Source organism: Aedes aegypti, chromosome 3 (genome assembly GCF_002204515.2).
Source record: "Aedes aegypti strain LVP_AGWG chromosome 3, AaegL5.0 Primary Assembly, whole genome shotgun sequence".
NCBI classification, from domain to species: domain Eukaryota; kingdom Metazoa; phylum Arthropoda; class Insecta; order Diptera; family Culicidae; genus Aedes; species Aedes aegypti.
Window position 1 is genome coordinate 362,621,500 of NC_035109.1, and position 22,837 is coordinate 362,644,336.

A 22,837-nucleotide genomic window follows, 5' to 3' on the forward strand; every position below is an offset into this window, starting at 1 on the left:
ATTAATGTTTTGATTAAGAATTGAAGACTGCAAGCCAAGAATTCCTTGAATAATCAAATTCTAGTCGATCCTTCACTAATTGTTACTGATTGTTTATTCTAGGTCATGATGATCAGGGGTCTCTTTGGAGATTAAAGCAACCCATTTATGCTCCTTTGATACAGCGATGACAAAACAATTATTGATAGAGGTAGTCGGCAAGGCTTACGAAGCCGGGTTTGAAGTCGTAGCTGCCGTATCCGATTGTGGAGGTGGAAGTACTGGTATTTAGTCATATGTTAATCTGGAAGAAAGAAAAACATTATTTTGCATCCACAAACGCATCGAAAGTTATATCTTTTCGTGGATGCCCCCCTGGCTTGATATTAACCCGTAATTGGCTGATCGACACCGGATTCTCGCTTTCCGATGGTGGTTCATTAAGCACGATCTGTTATGGAACCTAGTAACTAGCGGTTCATCAGAAATTCCCGATACCTTCTTTCTCAAAGAAAAGCACTTGACGTGCCAGAGAAGTCAATGCCAAAATGTTGCTTGGGTTGTGGCAAAGTTGTTATCGTGGAAATGTGCAGTAGCGTTGCAGCGTAGGGTAGGGACAGTGGATGCGAAGCGATTAGCAAATTTCATTCTCGTCGTGAACAATTGGTGGGATGCTATGACTCACGGAATCCGAAAGAGAGCCAGGTGTTGAAGCGGCCATACGGATTATGTCGTCGTGACCAGGATGATGCTTTCGATATGTAATTGAGCTTATGAAGACAGCGCTTCCCAAAAATAAGTCGGTTATGCAGATAAATTTATTATGAAACTAAAATAATTCTAAGTATTTGATTTACTTGCAGTTTTTTCGAAAGACTCTTCTGATGTCGATCTATTTGCTGCGAGGTTTATCTGATGACATGAAAGAACAGATTGGAATCAAATACATCATGACTGCCAAATTGAACCAGGATGACCTTGAAAACCTATTTTCGTTAATCCGCACACGAGGTGGAGGAAATGTTCATCCTTCTCCAATGCAGTTTCTTCGGCGATTAAGGGTGATCAATGAGTCTTGAACGGAAAACTCCCCAACGATAGAGTTCTCGTCAGAATTCGTTGCCTTATAACCCTCCAATACATCCATAATAAGGTATTCTTCACCGGAGCATCTATCTTCCGTTGACTGACCGGATGATACTGACTGCAAACTTTTACTCTGTATGATCAGTGTTCAAAAAATCCAAAGTTTAACAACTCATTCAAAAATCAATAACTAATTACTGAGGCGTCCGATTTGAAAACGGTCTTCGGCAAAGTTGTAGCTGATGAATGTATCTCACAGTATAAACGTAGCTCTAATCCCCAAGAGCACATGGGCAAATACTATGACCGATTGAAGAATTACTTGCTTTTCCCGAAGTAATTCCCATATAAACTGAGGCTTGTGCAGTCTCAGTTTTCGTCCAAATGAGCTCAAATTTAGGGAGGACACCCGGAATTTGATCTAGAATCGAATGAGCGGCAAAAACGATTTTTTGAACCACTAGTGATCATACAGGGTAAAAGTTTGCAGTCAGTATCATCCGGTCAGTCAACGGAAGATAGATGCTCCGGTGAAGAATACCTTATTATGGATGTATTGGAGGGTTATAAGGCAACGAATTCTGACGAGAACTCTATCGTTGGGGAGCTTTCCGTTCAAGAAGATGATCCTGATTCCGATGACGTGCTTGTTAAAACGAAGAAGGTGTTTTGAACTTCCAAACTGAAGAAGATGGATTTGAGTATGTTGTTGGCACTGTCGCTAGGAAGTTCCGTATGAAATATCCCTATGTTGGAGATTTCACCTACAAACTTCGAGAGAACCATGTCCATTTATAAACTTACACTTTGTTGGATCATGACTATGCTTATCCAGATAGTTAGGTGGACTAACAAAATCATCAAAAAGGTTGATGGAACAAGCAAGGATTTTCAAATTTTTCTTCAAGGGCTATAAGGATAGCATTTCTAATGAAAAGGGAATTATCGCAAAACTGAGCAATGCATTAAAAGTTAAACATCCTGATGTTCCGGCTCAAATTATAGAGCACTTCATTAGTCTTCGAGTTTATATACGGATCAATAAATTCAATCGTATAATTAAAGAGAAAAAAAGCTGCTAAGGCATCCGTCAAACACTTGCAAAAATTAGAAAGTAAGCCAGCAGAAGAAAATGATGAAAATCATTAAGTAAATTTCAACAACTATCAAAACGTAAACTACACAAAAACAACAATCAAATACAACTTGTGTTATTTATTTTATTACTAGTGGACCCGTCAAACTTCGTCTTGCCATCAAGTAGGCTATTGAAAAACGCTATGGATCGTCCCATACAGAATGATAGTTCCGTTCACTCTCGTTTTTCCGACTTTCCCGGTGAATATCCTGGGATTTCTATACACACAAACACGTCGGAACCCTTGACGAACAAAACGGAGAAAGAATCACCCAAATCCGTTGATCCGTTCGTGAGTCATTTCGTGACATACAAACACAAATCCATTTTTATTTATATAAAAGATAGATATCTAAATAGAATGGTTTTTCATTGAGAATAAAGTTGCAATAATTAATTATTTAATTTTTTTTATTGAATGGGAAAAGGTGGGTGTTTGTCGAAAATGACAATTTTTGGTGTTATGAAATATGAACCTGAATGTCACTCTCACTCCCTTGGATGTGGGCCCCTCATGTAGCCTAGGCAATCGGTTGAATTTTTTTTTTTTCTGAAAAATTGAAATCTTAAGCTTTTTTTCCATAAAAAAAAGATTGGAAATCGGTTGAGCTATGATTTTTTTAAGTAAAAAATCCAATGCACTGAGACCTACAGTGAGTGCCGATGAAAAATGACTGATTTTTTATTTTCAAAATATATATCTTAAAAACTAAAAAACATACATCGCAGAAAATTTTACAGTAAACGCAAAATTTTCTTAACTTTCAAGAAAAAATGAGAACAGCAATAGGGACTATAGTCCCGAGGCCTTCAAAACACGATAAAACGGAAATTATTAATATATTTTCATGAAAAAAAAAAAATTGCGAAATTTTATATTTTTCCAGAAAAGTTAAAATTTTTAGCTTTCATTTCGTCCAAAAAGATTGAAAATCGGTCAAACGGTTCAAAGCTATAATAATTTTTGAAATAAAAATTTTGCAAAATCGCGATTTTTCTGGTCACCCTATTTCCAAAATGGTCAATCTAATCAAAAAGTCCAAAAACACGTGTATCCTTATTTCGGATTAGGAACAAAAGGGTTTATTCACAAATTTCATAACGCCAAAAATGGCCATTTTCGACACCCACCCACCCCCTCGTAACGCTTTTTGTATAAATAGTTTACAAATTTTGTATGAGCCGTAACACCACGACGACACCCACCCACCCCCTTTAGCATTATGAAATTTGTGAATGGGCCCAAATAGCAAATTTTCACGGAATTCGATGACCCACTAGATCGGGTTTTCATGGAATGGCTGTATACATAGATAAAGTGAATATATTCTCTTATATAAGGGCCCATTCACAGATTTCATTACGCTGAAAGAGGTGGCCGAATGTCCTAGTGATGTTACAGCTCATACAAAATTAAAAAAGAATCATACAAAAAGTGTTATAAGAGGGTGGGTGTCAAAGAATCATTTTCGTCGTTATGAAAATTTTGAATAAACCCTAACATAAAAAGTAGCTCAGGTAGTTTTTTGCGAAGGTCGTGATTAGAAACATAAAAAATACTCCTCACAAATAGAAGAAATTTTAGGCATTTAGGTAACCCTTTGTCGGTGTTTTGCAAACGCAGTCAACGTCCAAACTACGTTTAGAGCTCATATTAATGAATTGAAAACTGCAACTATTACTTGAGCTCATATTTTTCTGGTGAATATATGACATTTGGTCGAGTGATATTTGTTCGAATGGACTAAAAGACATTTATCTGAAAACTTAGTCCCATTGGGATTTTTCAAATTTTTATACTGAGTCAAATTTTGACGTTAATACATGGTAATAAGTTTATTAAAAAAGGGGGAAGCATATTAGTACGTGCTATTACTTGATATATCATATGCTAGAACAACATGACAGAGTAGGGTGGTTCAAAATTTAAAAATGTTCGAGAATATGTTCCCTACCATCCTTACCATAAAAATAGTGTTCTGTGAAATATTTAGCTTTCTAGGTGGTGATTCAAAGGTGGCTCAAAGACAATGTAGATTTATATGGAAATTACTATGGAGAAATTTTGAAATATGTTTCAAACACGCTAGTACTGTAATGTAAGTACAAACTTATTATCCTATAGTAAAAACTCATTCTTCAAACCATAATGAAGAAATTTGCTGAAGAGAGAAATTCAATCCGACGGATAGCAGAAGAGATGTTCATGAGTTTGTTTGCTATGGGATTATAGCCCAGCAAACATGTACAAAAATCTCAAACATAAATAGCTCAAAAGGGATTTGTTTCTTCAGCAACATCCTTCATTAAGGTTTGAAGAATGGGTTTTCAATATGGTATGATAAGTTTCTATTTACAATCCAGTACTAGCATTGGTATACTGGTATTTTTGTTAAACTTCAAGCCTTGAATATACGACAAGATAGGAAGCCGGATCCTATTCTTGCACTTTTGATTCACTTTGGCAGCGAATATTTTTGAAAGCTACCGAGCTCGTATTTAGCCACAATATGCGTCGAACTAAAGCGCTTCTTATTGCAAAGCTTCAGACAATTCGGCCGAGAAAGACCCCCCCCATGCCAAAGTGAATCATGCAAGTGCCCAAGTGGTCCTGCACCCTATATTTTGAGATTCCGGTTGAACACCCAGTCTCCCCCACAAAATCGATTGACCCCTTGCGTTGTTGACATTTCTTGACGCCATTTTTTCTTTTGCAATCTTATTCTGCGAGTTGAATACGACGTACTGACGTCAAATGGAGGCAAGTCAACTTTTGTCACCTAAGATGACTCATCTCACTACACGCGATACACAGGATAAGCACAAATTTTCAATTGATTGTTCTCGATAATTTATTTATCAAATTATCATTCGAAGTGATTTACTCCGTCGTAACTTCGATGACGGAGTCAATTACTTCGATGTTTGTCCAAACTGATTCAGTAAGAAAACGTGTAGGGCGGAGTTTTTATGAAGTTCTTCGAAAGCGTTGGCTAATATACATGGCCATCAAAAATGATCCATATATTATTATATAGAGTTGGTTCGAAACATGTGTTGAAAATGCTAAGCTCAATACCGAAGCAACAAATTGACTATTTCTTTTTAACAGTTCGATTAGCAAAAAAGTCACGATACAATAACATTTTTTGCGCATCTACAGCTGCTTGGGGCTTGTATGCCTATCTACAGCACTGCCATCTAATGCGTCGAGGTCGTCCAAGGTAGCCTACCTCTAATGAATCTCCGTTATGAATGAAGGGACCACAACGACAGATAAAAATCGCAACTATGACGACGACGATGACTATGACGGACGACCACATCGCCCATCCACCTCGAATTGCACAGGTCATTGGGTAAAATGGGTAAAACCATCACGGCGGCGTGTTCTCCCTCTCTTGTCTCTAACTTTGATGACGCACTGTCCCGATGTTGGGCGTTTCGCATTGATGAGCCATATCTTTTGTTCTATCGTTCCAACGTTCGTATCGCTCGCGCGCGCAGCTCATTTATAGGTGACTAGAATAGGTACCTATACCGTCGTCGTGAGTTAGTAACTTCGATTCGCGTAATGACGATCGGCCTACGAAGGTGATGGCCTGTGTGTTGGTGACTTAATTGCACGGTTTCGTGAGCTTTGTTGACAGTCTAAGCGCCGGCCGAAGCCAAAGTGCGAGCAGTCAGTAGGTACGCGATCAGTCACCGGAGTACTTCGGCTGCATGCCGAGCGAGTTGCGAGGGTGTTTTTAAAAAACGTCCATTCATAGGAACGAGGTGTGCGATAGACGGAAAACGATGCATTCACGTGGTCGAATTAAACTGCTGGTGGTGTTGATTGCGTTCGGGGTCAACGGGACCCAATCGGAAGCGGTTGACCTGACTAATGATACCGTTGTTGCTGCTGCTGGTGGTGTAAATGTGACTGGGTCATCGAAATTGCCGAATGTGACAAATTCCGTTGAAGTGGCGCCGCAGACTGAAGTGCCGATTGTTGTAACAACAGTGATTGCGGCAACGACGACCACTGAGGAAAGTACAACGGAACAACTGATGACAACGACAATCGCTGAGACAACTAGCCAAAGTTCTACCAGGAAAGAAGAGCTGATAGGTAGCAGCAGCACTACAGGGAAGCCCAACCTTGTGCCGGATGTCAGCACTTCCACCGGCCACGAACAGTTACCAAACTGTTCGGAATTTGAGGTGAGTAGAGTTGACTTAAGCGGTTGTTGTTCTGTTATATCTACTTGTGATAAGTAGCTGGGTGTAGTCTAGTTGCAAGTCCGTACGGCAGAATATTTTTATCTCGGGGTGCAACCCGAGCGAAAGCGTGTAGCGTGACGAGGAATATTTTACATGTGAATCACGAACTACTCGGTGAGACAGAGGGAATGACGTCGGTTCGATGCGCTACTAAAGGTATTATTTTGATTGTCCCAACGCACAGTGGTTCAAAGTTGGCTAAAAGCTGAAAAACCGAAGTTTTCTAGTTCTGTCGCTGATATATTTTTGTGTTCTTTAGTAACAATTCTAAAGTTTCAAATCAACTGGTGTATATTTCGATTTTTTACACCATGTGAATTAAAGAGATGTCTGTTGAAATTACCCTTTTTATTTTTCATATATCGTGAAGGTTGTTTCGAAGTTTCAAAGAGTTTTAAAAAGTTTGAAAGATGTTTTGAATTGTATTTAACATGTTTCTATTTGAAAATGCTATCAAATATATATCATGAAACCTTGTAGAAAATTTCGCAATTTTTCAAACCTTGAAGAGAGATATATTATTGGGAAACTTTTCAGGTTATGTGTGCCACCATAACCAATTCATATTACGTAACACCGATGCTATCGACAGCGAATAATATTTTTTGAACAAAAAGCTCTAGGAAAAATTAAAACATTACTGAAGGAATTTCCGTAAGGTATTCTTCAATGGATTTCATCGAGAATCCTTCCAAAGATTCTTCCGAGGCTACATGAAATTTCTCCAAGAATTTATCCTCAAATACCGCAAGAATATTTCTTAAAATCCTCCAGAATATGTCGCTTGAATTACTTTAAAAACTATCCACGAAGTTATTATAATAATTACTCTAGCTGTGTCACTCCCAACGATGATGAAAACATTACATTCACACTTACACCCAATTACAAAAAATATACTAAACTACTCTAAATTTCGATCCGGTCAAATCATTCGCTTATAGTGAATCCTAAACCTAGACAATAAATTGCTGGCCTCTCTTCAAGTAGGTGTCATATCATCATTTTCCTTTCCTTTCCTAGTAACGGAGAAGATGGACGTGACCGACAATGGAAATTTTCATGTCTTTTCATCTCTGAACTCCGATTGGACAGCCATTTCATCCCAAATAGTTTTGACGTTGGATAACGTCTTACGGCAACATACTGGGGTACAATTTCGAAAAACGAAAAATCGCTCGCGTCACGAAAAGTGGTTAGATTTTGACTGTTAATAACTTACTAACGCTCGCATAGATTTTCAAGCTTCTTGCACCAATCGATTGGAAATCTTTCTACGAATCTACTCCAATAAGGCAAACTATTGATTTTCATGACTAAACTATTGAAAAATGTGTAAATATCGAGGCATGTCTTATCTTTCATAGAAAAGCACATTTTTCTTGCTGTTATAAGGCTTTGACGTGTTGAGGTTTACATGTACCGTAATTTGAAATTGATCATTTTTCATGGTTTCCCTTGTCTATTTTCAATAATGTTGAAAATGCCAAACAACTGAATGCAGGAAAACAAGTACGACGGCCAGCCTCATGTGCCAAAATTTTCTAACAAATGTAATTTTAGTGCTAGAAATCATCCTTTAAATATAAAATCGGGGAATCCCATTTCGGGGTGAAACTGATCACTTGTCAATGCGAATATTGTTATTTTTTTGAAACGACTCTACATAATGAATATGAGCTTCCTGAGTCCGAATATGCTTGCTAAATTCTTAATAATGCAATAAACGCCTAATTGTAGGCAAGTTCCTAAGGAAATTCCTGATACTATCTAACAGAAATTTATTTATTTCAACCGTATTAGCTATTTGGTACGAGTTTAGAAGATGAAATCGGGCTCGGCTGGGAGATATATTTTAAGCATCCTTACAAACTTTACTCTCTTTGAATAATGCAGTTGTCGTCGTCGCTACTTACATGTAAATGCATGCTAGAGCGATCAGAGTATCAAATTGTCAAACAAAGAGCTAAAACTAATCAGCAACAGCTTTGTTGATGTTTTGATTTGGTAATATATTGTCGATCGAATCGAAATACGCACACAGAGAAGACTGCAAAAATGCTACCGCCGCCCAACCCGAGCGACGGGAACCTAGGTAAAACTTTGTTTGCCATTTATCTCCGTTGAAAACTAATCAACCAAAATTATAATTGATAAATAAATAAAGCAATGAATACTAGATGGATAGGTACCGTAAGGGAACGGCGAGAGAAATTGGATTAGATGTTGAAGACGGCATTCCATATGAAACAGTATTACTTGAAACGTCACTTCCTTGTGGCTAACGTCCCCTATGGGAACGGCTTGGGTGTGTTTTGAGAATGACACTACCAAGATTGTCTTGGTAATGTCATTCTCAAAACAATGTCTTGGTAATGTCATTCTGAAAACCCAGTTTGATCGACGGTGACTACCACCAACCGTCCTTTTCAGGACGACAATTTCATTTTAAAAGAGTTGTGAGAATTTTCCACCGTGAAGAGCAACATTACTGATGATTATAAGTGATTGATTCAGATTTTGGTCAGTCATTTGCACGCAACCATAGGGTCAGTGTTCCCTTAGTGGACAGTCCCCTATAGTCGCACTAGTGGCTTTTTACGGCCGTTTTGCTATGAATCTTTTCAAAATATTTTTTGACATGAAGGTCAGGAGCTATTTATCTAAGTACCATTGATACACAGCTTGATTTTGTTCAGAAATGATTGAAATAATTAGTTTTGCTTAAAATTTGAGCTCCCTTGCGCCTACAGTTAACCTATTGTTCCTATAGTAGCACTACTGAGGGAAACTATTTTTTATTATACGAAATAATTAATGAATTAAGTACTTTTTTTACATCAAACGGAAGCTTTTGATCCACACTTTGAAGGAAAAACATAAAAGCTTTGTAAAAATACGGTTTTGATTAGTATTTTGCCAACGCCGTGATGCTAGTGCTACTATAGGAACAGAAATTAGAAATAGTGCTACTATAGGCACATGTATTCCTATAGTGGCACAAGTGATAATATATGCAAACATATGAATTTTCGCAGTTTTCATATTTTTCCCACAAAACCAAGATAAAAAGCTTTCAGATGATGTAAAAATAATGACGCTAGCGTTATTTTTCGATTTTATACGAATATTTGTTCTTAGCTATGCGGCTATTGGTACATCAACCCTAAATGGGAAATAAATTTCCCATTGTGCGCGCGCGGTGCAATCGTCGACAGTGTGTGCATGAGTCGGATAAATTGCGAACGGCACTTGAATGAAGAATCCCTCCCGGTTTGTTTCGCATTTAGAGATGATCGCATAATGCCGTTGTTGCCGTCGCTACACAGCCAATTCAGATTACCGACCCCAGTAAAATTTTACTGGGTTTTGGAACTACGGTTTTTTCGGTAATTTTTAGGATTACCGAAAAAACCCAGTAAATCACAATATGTTTTGATTGATGGAAATTACTGACTTAGTCAGTAAAATTGTAGAGCGTTTTTACTGGCTTTCCAGTTTCTCATGCTCCATGCTTTGCTTTTCCGGATACTGTTTTTTCAGAAATCAATACAAATTAAAACCCAATCGACATGAACATGGACATCGACATGCATTTTTCGTACGAATAAACATCTACGATATGCTCATATCTCAGTGGAAGTAATCGAAAAATGTGTGACAAAATCATTATTTGGAAGGTTTGCATACAAGAGGCAAACTCAATGATGCTGATGAATTTACCTCTTGTATGTAAACCAACCGAATTTACCAACGTAAGCAGTCCTGAGCCTTTTTGGTTGCTTAAAATGGTTGAATTTCTCACTAAATTTCGACTACTTACCACAAGAAAGCGCAAAATAAGTGCAGGAAAAGATTGGTTGCCATAGCCGTGTCTCCCGGCGCCGGACGATTTTACAGCAGGAGATTCTCATTTGACACTTCCCCGCATTGTTTGTTTTGATTTGATTTTGACGACAAGTCAGTAAAAAACACCAACTACTGAATAGTCGGTAATTGTTTTTACTGACTTTTCGGACTGTTCGGTAATGCTGGAAAATTGGGTCTGACAGCAACCGTAGTTCAGTAAAAAGTAAAAATTATTACTGAACCTCAGAAGTTTTCAATCAAAAATCTGAAAGTTCGGTATTTTTTATGATTTACAATTCGTACCCAGTATAAAAAATTACCGAACAAGCCAATCGTGATTGAGTGTGTACCTACATGATACTAGAGCAATCAGTATCAACTCGTCGAACACAGAGCTAATCAGAAACAGCTTTGTTGACGTTTCGATTTGGTAAGACATTGTCGATCGAATGGAAATACGCACACAGATCCGAACGACGGGAACCTATGTTAAACTTTGTTTGCCATTTATCACCGTTGAAAACTAATCATCCGAAACTATAATTGATAACTAAATACATTATTTCATCAATTGTGGCTCTGAAAAGGGCAGTTGTTTGAAATTGTGCTTCAATGCAATTTAAGCGCGTTCGCCACGGATACGACGAGTATCGAAAGGCTTCGGAACCCACTTAAGCAATCAATCTTAGTGGATCATGCGTGGACCTTCAAGCGGAATATTTGTTTGTTGAGCAAAAGTTACCGCTCATGCTTATTCTTCCATCGACCGGTTGAAGTGTTAATCGAACCAACCAAATAATAAAACAAAATGTTCATAATAGGTCAGAATTGACATGCAACAAATAGTGTGAAAATTGATTAGAAGAGCACTTATTTTTGACCTACAATAATTCTGTGCCAATTTTCGAATTTTCATACAAAGTAGGCCGAAACCGTATCGAAAATCGGTCGGTCGAAAATTAGTGTTGTGTCGAAAATTGGTGCTGTTCTCTTAGAAATCTTTCATAAGTTCGTGACGGTCTCAAGCCAGGAAATAGAAGAAGCTAAAGTTATCCAACGTCACTTTGGCGGTCGTATCTCGGAAACAACCTCTTACTTTTTCATGAGCAATTGGAATAAGAGTGGTAAAGTAACTAACAATCAATCTACAAAATACTCCACGCAACGCAAGTTATTATAATAATTACTCCTCCATGAGTTACTCCGGTGGTTACTTCATAAGTCAGGAATTTCTTCACTGGGAATCTGAAGGGACGAAAGATCGAAAATCTATTTTCAAAGAAGGAAAACTGTTTTACCATGCAAATCATTTTCGTCCTTTTGTTCGTTCGACCTTTTGGCTTTCGACCTTTTATCCTTGCGACGTTTTGTCTTTGGACCTTTTGTCCATAAGCCCCAAGAGTTTATTCGTTTATTTCTCCAGTTATTCCTATAATTTGTAACTGACTGCTCTTCACCGGCAGCTACAGTCAGCTTAGGGAGGGTTCACAGAAGGTGACCCTTCCCAGCGGCTAACGAGACTCTGTATTCTTCCCTCATCTCTAGGGTCGGCACGCTTATCCTTGCTGTTTCGCGGAATTCAGGAAAACACTTGAGTTATCTTTTTCACACTCTTGTTTATTCTTCTTCTTCTTCTACTTCTTCTCTCTCTCTCTCTCACTGTTCCCTTCTCTAACTTCACTATCTATCTTCAACTCTACTTCACCCACTTTCTTAAGGACTATTCTGACCTTTTCTTGCTCCTTACTCCTTTGGGGCCCCTCTTCCGATGTCCTCGCTGTTCCTGCTCGATTCGTGTCCTTCCTGCGACCTTTGCCGCCATTGCTGGACCACGAGATGAGCGCCTGAGGTGACCACCAGATTGACTCCTGGTCTTCGGCCTGTTGTAGCGATTGGCCGGATCTGTTGCCCAATTTTGAGGTAAACCACGGCTCTGTGGTATAACCGCGAGGTTCTGTGTCCTCCAAACACCACACTCACTGTCCCACCTCTATCACTGGTGGGAATACTTGGGCAAAATGGCCGATATTGTCCATTGCAGAGCTCAAGAACACGTATGTTCAACATGGCCATGTTACCAACGGTTGCTACCAGTGGGATACGTGCAGAGCCCTCTGTTTGTCAGTGCCTTGTAGTTTTTGGTAGCATTAGGTAGGCTGCGATCGGGTGACCAAACATAGAGGCGAAACACACAACACAAACACTTTCCTGAATTATTAACATTCACATGACACGAAAACTACACTAACCGCGACAAAACCTCGATAACCTGCTGAGGGGGTACTACGAACTGTTACAAATTATGAAAATGATTGTAGGGATTCCACCAGGAATTCATCCAGAGAACATATGTTATTTCGCATCGGAATTCCCCAAAAGATTCTTTGAGGAATAGCATTTGAAATTGCTGAAAAGGTTTCTCTTAGATGCCCTTTTGCCCTAAACCAGGGCCGCATTTACGGGGGGCCGAGAGGGCAACGGCAACGGCCTCCACATTTTATAGTCCCGCAAAATCTCGACAAAAATTATGTATGGTTAAACTTTCACGAATAATTAAAATCCAATGCAATAGTACATAATTTTCGGTATCGCATCATATGATTTGAAAGTTTTTTTTTAATCTGAAATAATGGGCGTAACTTCTAGAAATAAATTCTAATATGTAAAATTGCTACAACAAAATATTCAAACAAAGATCAAGGAAGATTCAAAAACGATTCGGATAAACAAGTGGAGTGTCATCCTTTCGCTTGAGTTTTCCAACTACAATTAAAGCTTTCTCAACGAAGTTTAACGATAGGTTCGAATACTATTTATATATTTGCAGATCAAGTAATAGGACTTAATTATTAAATATGTATTTTGAAAATTATTCTATTGATCACAATGCAGACCTGGTAGTGTGCAAGTTCCTTAAATAACTTCATAGGAACTTTAGAGATTTCTAGCTTGAAAAATGGGTCAAAAAGAGACTAAACAGGAATAAAAAAAAAACAAAATGTAACCTAATATGAACCAGATGAAAAGAGAATCAGTCCAGACATTTTTCTTTTTTTTTGTAATGCTCCATTACGACAGTGCTACAGTTCTTATTACTGTATGTATTTTTTATGATTTTTCTAGAAATTTCGTGAGAATATGGGTATTCAGAGATGATTCCGAAGATAAAGTCATTATTTCCTGTTGAATTCCTTCAAGAATTTTTCTAAGGAATTCCTCCAAGAATTTGTTTCGGGTATCTGAAAAATATAACCTGGATTTTAAAAAAAGATAACAATACAATTTACCCAGGAATTTCTACAAACATTCTTTTAGATATTTTTCAAGGGACGCCTAAGTCCTCCATAATTGTATCACGTGATTCTTCCAACGATTTCCTTAGTAACAATTGTAGAATTCGGTTGAAGGATTAGTGAAAAAAAAATCTGGAGGAACTCCTAGTATAGTCTTTTGGAAAAAAAATCGGAGTAATCCCTGAGGAAATAACTGGAGGCTAATCGTCGGAGTGCTTAAGGTTTTCTTGGAGAATGTCCTAAGCATCCTTCTGAGAGTATTGGTAGAGGAATCTCTAGAAAAAAAATCTAGAAAGATTCCAGTATGATTCTCTGGAAGTATTTCAGATGAAATCTTTGGACAAATCACTAGAAGATTTGTTGAAGTTTTTCCATGAGACATGTGAGAGGAAATTCTTGAAGAACCTGCTGAAAAGCTGCATTGAAGTTTTTGATTTTTTTTTTCTCTGGCACCCTTAGAATTCTGCATCAGGATTCACTGTTAGGGATTAAAGATACTCTAGAGAGCATTTTGGTTATAATAGAGATTTTAGAGATCTTCCATTAATAATAGAGACTATTTAGAGACTTTCATTAAAATAGAGACCTACCTAACAAACATTAGTAGCTAAATAACAGTTTATATGTTTGAGAGTGGTTGGTTCAGCTCTAATTCCGTGAAAATGTTTGTTGGGAAATCTCTAGAAAGAGACTTGTTATTCTAACAAGTAGGCCCAAAAAACTTTTTCCAATGAACTCTTCAAGGATTTCTCAACTCCTTTGGGGATTCCTGCAGTACTTCGTCAAGAAGAGCTTTACAGATATTTCTAATAATTCCACTGGACACTTTTTCAGCAATTTATTTAAGGATTTTAAAAGAATTCATATATGAATTCTCCAAGTAATAGCTCCCTGCATTTCTTTCGTTTTTTCCGGACTTTCTTATTGAGTTTATCCAATGATCCCTTCCCTGTTGAATAAATTCGTCCAGTGGTCTCTTTAAAAAACAGCCTACGGATTTTTTTTTCCATAAGATTCATTAATTCTTTCAAAACACGCAAGAATTTCTGCAATCTTTTATCTAAGAAAGTGTTGAAAAACAAAATCTAACATTCTTAAAAATCCTTCAGGAATCATTGTAGGGTAATTAACATATTTTGGACCCCCTGTGCCGTTTTCCTGCAAATTTCCCAATTTAAATCGAAAGACCAATTCAATACGCATGCCATTTGGAAAGATAGGACTATTCCCCATTTGTTTCAACCGTTTGTACATAGAGTATGTGTTTTTTTTTTTAAATAATTTAATTTAATCAGATCATCCATGCAACCGCTACAACACGTTACACAAACAAATTGGAGCCGTCAGATGTTTTTAAAATGTGAACATTTTTTTTCAAGTTTCTGAACTAAAAGCGTAGAGTTTCTTCGGTTTTCCATTGTCTATCGATTAATTAGACTTTGGCCAAGCATATCATACAACCAGTGTTGTGGGCTTTATTGCCAAACGATAAAACATAACGGGTGTCCAAAATATATACTTTCGAGGGTCCAAAATGTATTGGCGTGTCCAAAGTAATGGATAACAGTGCTTCACAATTCAATTATTTTCGACGGTTTTTGGATCCTACATGACCGTATGGGCATTTTTTTTTTCTCTTGGTTTCGCCGTGCAATTAATTAATTGGGACAAAAAACTAAAATCACTTCCTTAGGGGGTCCAAAATACGACCGTTACCCTATACGTTTTTCTAGAAATTCATCCAGAAATTGTCTAGAGGATAGCTTTAATCCTCTATTATTTTGAACAAAAAACTCTCAATTGATTATTGTAGGAATTCCTTCAGGGATTCTTACAAGAATGCGTCCCAAATATACACCCAGAGCTTTTCACAGTAATTCCGACCAAAGATTATTCTTTATTTTACATAATTTATTCAACAAAAAACATTTCCAAGGACCCCAAGTAACATTAGTAGCGGAACAATAGTTTTTTGAACTGAAATAAGCTTAAGAGTGATTTGTTAAACTCTTATTCAGCAAACATGTTTGTTGGCAACCCATCAAGTTTTAACGAATTTCTCTCGAGATTTCTCACCTCGAAGAAACTTCTAAGAAATTCGCCTAATATTTTACAGAACTTTTGGCTTCAAGTATTTCTACAAAAGATTCCTTGACATGATTTCCTCTGTAATCTTCTTGGAAGAGATTTACATTTAAAAATTACTCTGGTAATTTCTTGAAAAATAAATACAGAGACATTTTCTGTCAATTCTTTAGGGAATAATGAAAGACATTTTCTAAGAACTCGTCGAGGAATTGCTCCAACAATTACTTCAGGAATTCTTCAAATAAATTTTGCAAATATTTCTCCAGGGTATACGCCAAGGATTTTCCAAAGAATTTTCCCAGTTTTCTTCATTGTTTTTAAAGAATATGTTCATGAGTTCTTTCCGTCAAAAGTCCTCCAAAAAACTGTACAAGGGTTTCAAAAACAATGAATTCAAGATTTTTTCCAGAGTTTGTAGCAAGTATGGATTTTTTCCAAGAATCTAAGTAAAATTTTTCGGAATTCTTACTAGGATTCCTATATGTATTTCTTCAGGAATTATGCCAGATAAAAATAATAACAGATAAGCAAAAATAAGTTAGAAGTGAAATTTTGAACTTTTTTTCGTGCGATCAGGCATATGTCGATGGAATTATAGGTTATTTGTAGATTTCGTGCAATATGCAACTTTTCCGCGAGATAATATATGGCTCGAAACAGTATATGGCAACACACCCTCAAATAGGCCAAGGAGCGCCCCTACAGAAAAAGTCGAAAACTTGAACTTCTATCCCACTTCAATAGAATTTAAAACGTATTCACATGAACTTTATCGACCAATGTCAAAAATCCTGCTTTCGGGAGCTACGTCAAACTTGATTTGAAATTGTTTTTCGAGATGTTTTGCTTCAACGGCTCCTTCCACCAAATTTGCCGTGAAAAATCATGTTTTGTTAATGAATTAAGAATTTCGAACAACTTAAATGAAATGTGTACTACTTTTGACCATCATTTGAATGCACTGCGTCCACTTTGCAACGTTGTCTTCGTCATGCAATGCAGGCAGCTTGCAAGTTAACGGATCATCGGCACAGATAATGAGCGCTACCTGAGAAGTGGGGGCACGATTTTTTCGGCTGTGAACTCGACCGTCGCGACGGTGTGACATGATCTGAATTAAAGCAGGATTTCCTGGGAATATCCGGTGTCATCTGCGACATTTTGGAGCTTAAGGATTGGAAATAATAATTGGTGCGAATTGAATTAGCATGATTCAAAATAGCACAGACACGGAATTGTCGAAGTATGTTCGTTTCACGCCAAATGACTAAACGATTACTTGGAGAGTTTATTACTTGATTCGAGTTTTCGTTTGCGTTTATGAGGCACGGTGGTGTCAAAACTATGACTATTATCGAAGCTGAATGTCCGGGGAGATCCCTCAGAACCAGACAGCATCCAATACTGGACAACGTCGAAAAATTGAAAAATCATGGACCCATCGGCTAATACCAAATGTGTCGGCTTGGTAAAAACGAAACCATGGGGATGTGAACCCGACCAGTGGATTACCGAGTTGTAACAGATTCTGTTACTTAGTTAGCGCGTTTTTTAAAAAATTATGCTATAATTTTGGCTTATTAGTTGTTAAAATAACAAAAATTGTACCACAATTTTCTCTACGCTAAACCAAATTGAAACAAAATATGTTATTATTTAAACAAAAATGTGACTCATTATGTTTCAAATCAAACAAAAATACCCAACTAACAATTTTAGCGCTATAAGCCAAGATTATTTGCTCTGTGCTGTATAACAGTTGAAATGAAGCAGCGAACGCAGCAAAAAATGAAAGCTGTCAAAAATAGAACGATTAGCGTTAATACAGCTGTAACGCAAACGTTTTGCTGCTACAAATCTTAGCTGGATAAATTTCGTCAGTTATCGCTTTTGCTGCTTTCACTAAGCTGTAACTCAACACCGTAAAAGATAGCAACCTAATGAAGTGGAATAAAACTCGCCATCATCAATCCGGCTGCTTCTATACAATATGATTTGTTATGCTGCTCAATGTATATTTAAGAAGCGCTTTGTCGTTAGTTATACAGCGAGCATACAGCAGTATGCTGTAAAACAACAACTTGTGGCGCATCTACTCAGCTTGTTGAATGTAAACATTGCGTTTGACGTTTCGCACCCTTTTACAGCCTGATGAAGTGGTGTAAGCGCGGCTTTGGCATCTTTTACGATCATTATAAAATATTGTGTGAACCGTTTTCGATGTAGAACAAAACGGTGTGTTTTCTTTACCTTTCGATATAGACTGTGGTGGCAACAAGGACAGCGTCGAGACTTGTGGATGCAGAGATCGTGAGTTCGATTCCAAGCGGTGGCAGGTAACGTTGGGAACATTCAGATACTTATGATATGAATTCCGGAAGCTGTGAAACAGCTTGAAAATAATATTTAATCGATAATACAGCGAAGCTGTATAATAATTATTCAACAGTTGCGAAATGGTTGAGAAAGCGCCTTCCGAAGATATGTTACACAGCTACTTGTCGTATAACTGTCGAGATAGAGCAATGATCTGTATGAATAAAAGCTGCCAACACAGCTTAAAAGTAGCTGAGTAGATTCGCCAGATTTGTAGGTAAAAGGATCGCATAGAAGCTTTCGTTCGTATGTACAGCGCCTTTACTCAGCATAAAGCCGTATAAAGAGGGCCTAGAGAATGCACTAAATGTTAGTTGGGTATAACTCAAATTGTTACTATCCAAAACTGGAAAATAACAAAATTTGTTAGAAGCAATTGTCCTCATTTTTTATAACAAATTGTGTTACAATTATGTTTTGAATTGATACAAATTTGAAACAGTATTTGTTATTATAACTTATGTTGATTTAATTATCTTATAATTTCCTTCATCAACTCAAACAGCTACTTACAAAAATAAAACAAAAGTTGTTATTCGTAACAAATCTGGATATAATTGTGCTGCAATTTTGTTGTAATCCACTGGTCGGAAACTTCCACCTGACGCAGTTTATGTCAGGATATGATTGCTATAGGCAGTACCTGCATAGGTTAGGGTACTCAGAATCTCCTGCGTGCCCCGATTGCGCTGGTGTAGAGGAAACAGATCGAGAGATCGCATGCTCGTTACGAATCTATGACAAAAAGGTCGAAAGGACAGAAGGTCGAAAGACAAAAGGTCGAAAGGACAAGAGGTCGAAGAACAAAAAAGAAGGGACAAAAGGTCGAAAATCTTTTTTCAAAGAAGGAAAAATTTTCCACCAAGCAAAACATTTTCGACCTTTTGTTCCTTCGACCTTTTGTCTTTCGACCGCTCGCTACATGCGGAGGGTACACTTCCCCCGACAATATAATCCAGAGAATGAGTGCGGATGCCAAGTGCTGGAGTGCATTACCTACGGATGTAACTCTCATTATGCTAGAATTGCAGCGCCTATAGCGCGCCGACCAAGAGTTGGCTGCAAAGGATTAGCCCTGCCGAGACTGGTCCCTTGTAACATTGTTTAAGTCGGCTAGGAGAAGCAGTTTGCCTAGGCTACTTCTGCTACACGTGTTGTGCTATATGCACTGCACCTCCCAGAAGAAATACCGTAAGATGGTTCCGGGGAGATAAGGGTCTGAGGCCAAGGGTAATTGCCTGTCAAGAATTGCTCATGGGCTTGTTTAACCCTCTAAAACCCAAATTTTTGTTTTCGATCTAAATATTATTTTTCGTTATCTAAAATCATTCTAAACACGGTTTGGGCAATGATTTATTTTTCTTCGCAAATTTATGAATTTTGGTTTTTGATTTTTATTATTTTTATTTTTGAACATCCCTATCCTTTTCAATTTTTTCTTGAAGCCTCTTCTGGTTACTGATTTTTGACAATAATAAAAATTTGAGTTTTTACTATACTTTTGAAAATATGAATTTTTTAATTTTTTTCTGGAACATTTTTCATTTTCCGTGTAACTAACGGAAATACAGATTTGAAATCATTTCAATGCTATCAGGCTCTTCTTCTGTGATAGGTTGATCGTAGAAAAATATAAAAGGTACGAATTTTTATAATACACGTTAAATGAATCCCAGGCATTTGTAGGTTATATAAGAATACCATTTTTCAAACAATTTTCAATAATACAAAAAAGTTTCAAAAAGCATAAACAACTTTTCTTATGTGCGTATTATGAGTCAAGGTTTAGGCCAAAAATAAAATCATTTTAATTTCCGAGCTACGAAAAAATACACAAAATTCCAAAGTGTACCCCGTCTAAAGGCGGGGTTGGGTATTAGAGGGTTAACATTAGAATTATTTGAGAAGTCACGAAAAGCTAATCCCCTGCCCCATTTACATGTATGAATTTAAAGCCAATTTGATCTTTGATGTTTTACATTTCTTTGAGATTTTGTTTCAAAAAACTAAGGGCCCATTCACAAATTTCATAACGCTAAAGGGGGTGGGTGGGTGTCCTCGTGGTGTTACGGCTCATACAAAATTTGTAAAATATTCATACAAAATGCGTTACGAGGGGGTGGGTGGGTGTCAAAAATGGCCATTTTTGGCGTTATGAAATTTGTGAATAAACCCTAATGAACTGTTTCTCTTCTCTCCCTCAGAAATCTCCACACCAACCGGTTTACGACAAAGACTCTCACATCAACAAGTGCTGCCCTCAGGGGGAGATATTCGAGGATGTGGGAGGAGGTCGACTGCGCTGCACTCCGGGCGATCGCAAGCTGGACATCGAAACCATCTACGCCGTATTCTACGGTGATGCGGAGTGTATCGAGGACAAAGACCACCTGATTCACTTTGACTACGAATCGGTCAACGCCTGCTACGCGAACAATGTGACATTTCAGTACAGCAAAGATCAGGGCGACGAGATGTTCGTCATCCAGAACGGATCGTTGCTGGTGATTACCGATGGTCAGTTCATGGCAGTGTTCGACCATTACTGCGTCGAAGTGGACACCCACGGGAAGCTGCTGGCCAAAGCTTGCGATGAGGTGGAACCTATCGTGCTCAGGTCTACGGCCGTTTTGATCTACGTTGGCATTGCGATTGCCTCGTTGGGATTGATATTGACTTGCGTGGCCTATGCGTTCGTTCCCAAACTGAATGACGTGTTCGGATATTTGTTGGTCGGGCATGCGGGTTCGTTCCTGGTAGGAATGATACTGATATCTCTGGCAGCTTGCGGGGATCGCTGTATCCATAACGCTGGGATTAGTAAGTGATTGCTGTGATACCAATATTTTAAACAGATTGTCTTACAGAATAATTATTTCTAGATGGACTCGCAATATTCGGTCATGTGTTCCTGATATCGTCCGTTTACGCCTTCGTCTTGATGAACGTTTACAACTACGTCTACGCTGCGTACTATCTTCCGAACGGATTGGAGTTCGATACCAAAAACAAATCAGATGTGTTCTTCTTCGTAGCTGTACTCTACACCATCACGGTGATTCCTATGTTCCTGCCATGGAAAAGTATAAACGTCTTTTGTTCACGAATGATTCGTCAGCTAAACTAAGCTTTCTCTTGCAGATGCTCTCATCTTTCACATCGCCTTATACATATTCTACGCAGCAATTGCTGTAATCCTCTACCTCAGCCACCGTGCCATACGAACGCTGGCGAACAGTAAATTCATCAGGTTTACCGTTTCCCAGCAAAACTACCACGAGTTGACCTACACGGAGGCGGTCAACGCTCAGCCTCGAATCAACCAGGAACGCTTGGACGATGTTAAGAACACGTGAGTAGATGATCGCTCGAAGAAACCGAACCTCAACACCCATTTAACCCTCTTCCTTTTTTATCCCTCCAGTAATCGACTCTGCACGATCGAAGCCATCTACACCTGCATCTGCTGGGTGGTGCTTAGCTCGATGGAACAACAGCTGGACAGTCAGTACGACATCTTCCGGCTAGGGGCGGCCTTTGCCGTTATCTTCCAGGGCATGCTCATCGGGGTGCTGTTCGTGGGCGGCAGCAAGAAGTGGACCATCATCCGGGAGTGCTGGAGCTACTCCGGATCGATTGATCTGCACGCGGTGGAAATGGAACGGGAGATGCGAACCATGGAACGGAAGGCTGTGATAGAGTCGTAGGAACACGGCGCAATGAAGGAGGTGCATGTGCTCGGGAGTGCGAATCGACTGCGTATTTATTTAGTAATTAAGGACAACCGAATACGAGTTTGTTGTGGTTTACCAGTTTTAACGGTACGCTTATTCGAGTTTGAGTAGTTTTAGAAAGGAACTGTTTGTATTATTCTTGCTGTAGTATTGAATGAGTCCGTTATTCTTTTAACGCATGACTAAACCTAATGTCGACTAGATGAGGTATTAAATTTGACAGAAGCGTTAATGTGAATTAGATATCAATTAATGAGAAAGAAATTCAAGACTTGATTATTTGAAGCTTAAACAAAGCTGGAACAATTTTCCTTGCGTTACTTTACGTTTAGAGATAACCATACCATCTACCCAAGCAGCGGCAATCACACGATGCGAACAACTTCCATAGTAATGGGTGAAATGCAGAGGCACACGATTGGATGGTTGCCGATCAATGAGAGAATGAGCAAGTTGAAGCTCAAAGGCCGGTTCTCCAACTTCATCATAATGAACGTGCACAGCCCTCACTCCGGTAGCGCAGCTCGAACGCGAGTACGACAGCTGCCCAAGTCACGACGTCAAAACCGTCATAGGAGATCTAAACGCTCAGGTTGGCCAGGAGGAGGAATTCAGACCGACTATAGGAAAGTTCAGCGCCCACCGGCTGACGAACAAAAACGGCTTACGACTAATTGGTTTCGCCGCCTCCAAGAACATGGCTATTCGCAGCTAGGACAGGACGTGACAGCTCAACTAAGACTGCCCCGTTGTTTTTCAGTCGATAACTTTGACGATACAAAAGCCAGTGTTACCAGTATCCTTTTTAAGCAAATCTGGTGCACAAATTCAAATATCAAGGTTTATAATTTGATTGTTTCTTGCATGCTTCATCCATCTAGTGCAACAGAGGATGCTACATTTTTAAAATGTCATGTTAAAATTCAAATCCTGCGTTATTCAGCTCAATTAGGATTGTTTTATTTATGTTGTCATTGTAGGAGTACATGCTTTGAACTTAACATCGAATATACATAGATTTGAGAGAA

At 38.4% G+C, this 22,837-nt stretch overlaps 1 protein-coding gene across 1 annotated transcript in view; it reads left to right on the forward strand.

The window, feature by feature from the left end:
• Positions 1-22,047, forward strand: part of LOC5566892 (probable G-protein coupled receptor Mth-like 14) — a 40,777-nt gene extending 18,730 nt beyond the window's left edge. The window contains exons 2-6 of the mRNA XM_021848668.1: positions 5,974-6,409; positions 20,280-20,895; positions 20,958-21,158; positions 21,217-21,427; positions 21,500-22,047. Of these exons, the coding sequence (XP_021704360.1) occupies positions 6,002-6,409; positions 20,280-20,895; positions 20,958-21,158; positions 21,217-21,427; positions 21,500-21,782 (1,719 nt within the window). The 5' untranslated portion in view covers positions 5,974-6,001 and the 3' untranslated portion in view covers positions 21,783-22,047. The remainder of the gene's footprint in view (positions 1-5,973; positions 6,410-20,279; positions 20,896-20,957; positions 21,159-21,216; positions 21,428-21,499) is intronic.
• The last annotated feature ends 790 nt before the right edge of the window (positions 22,048-22,837 follow it).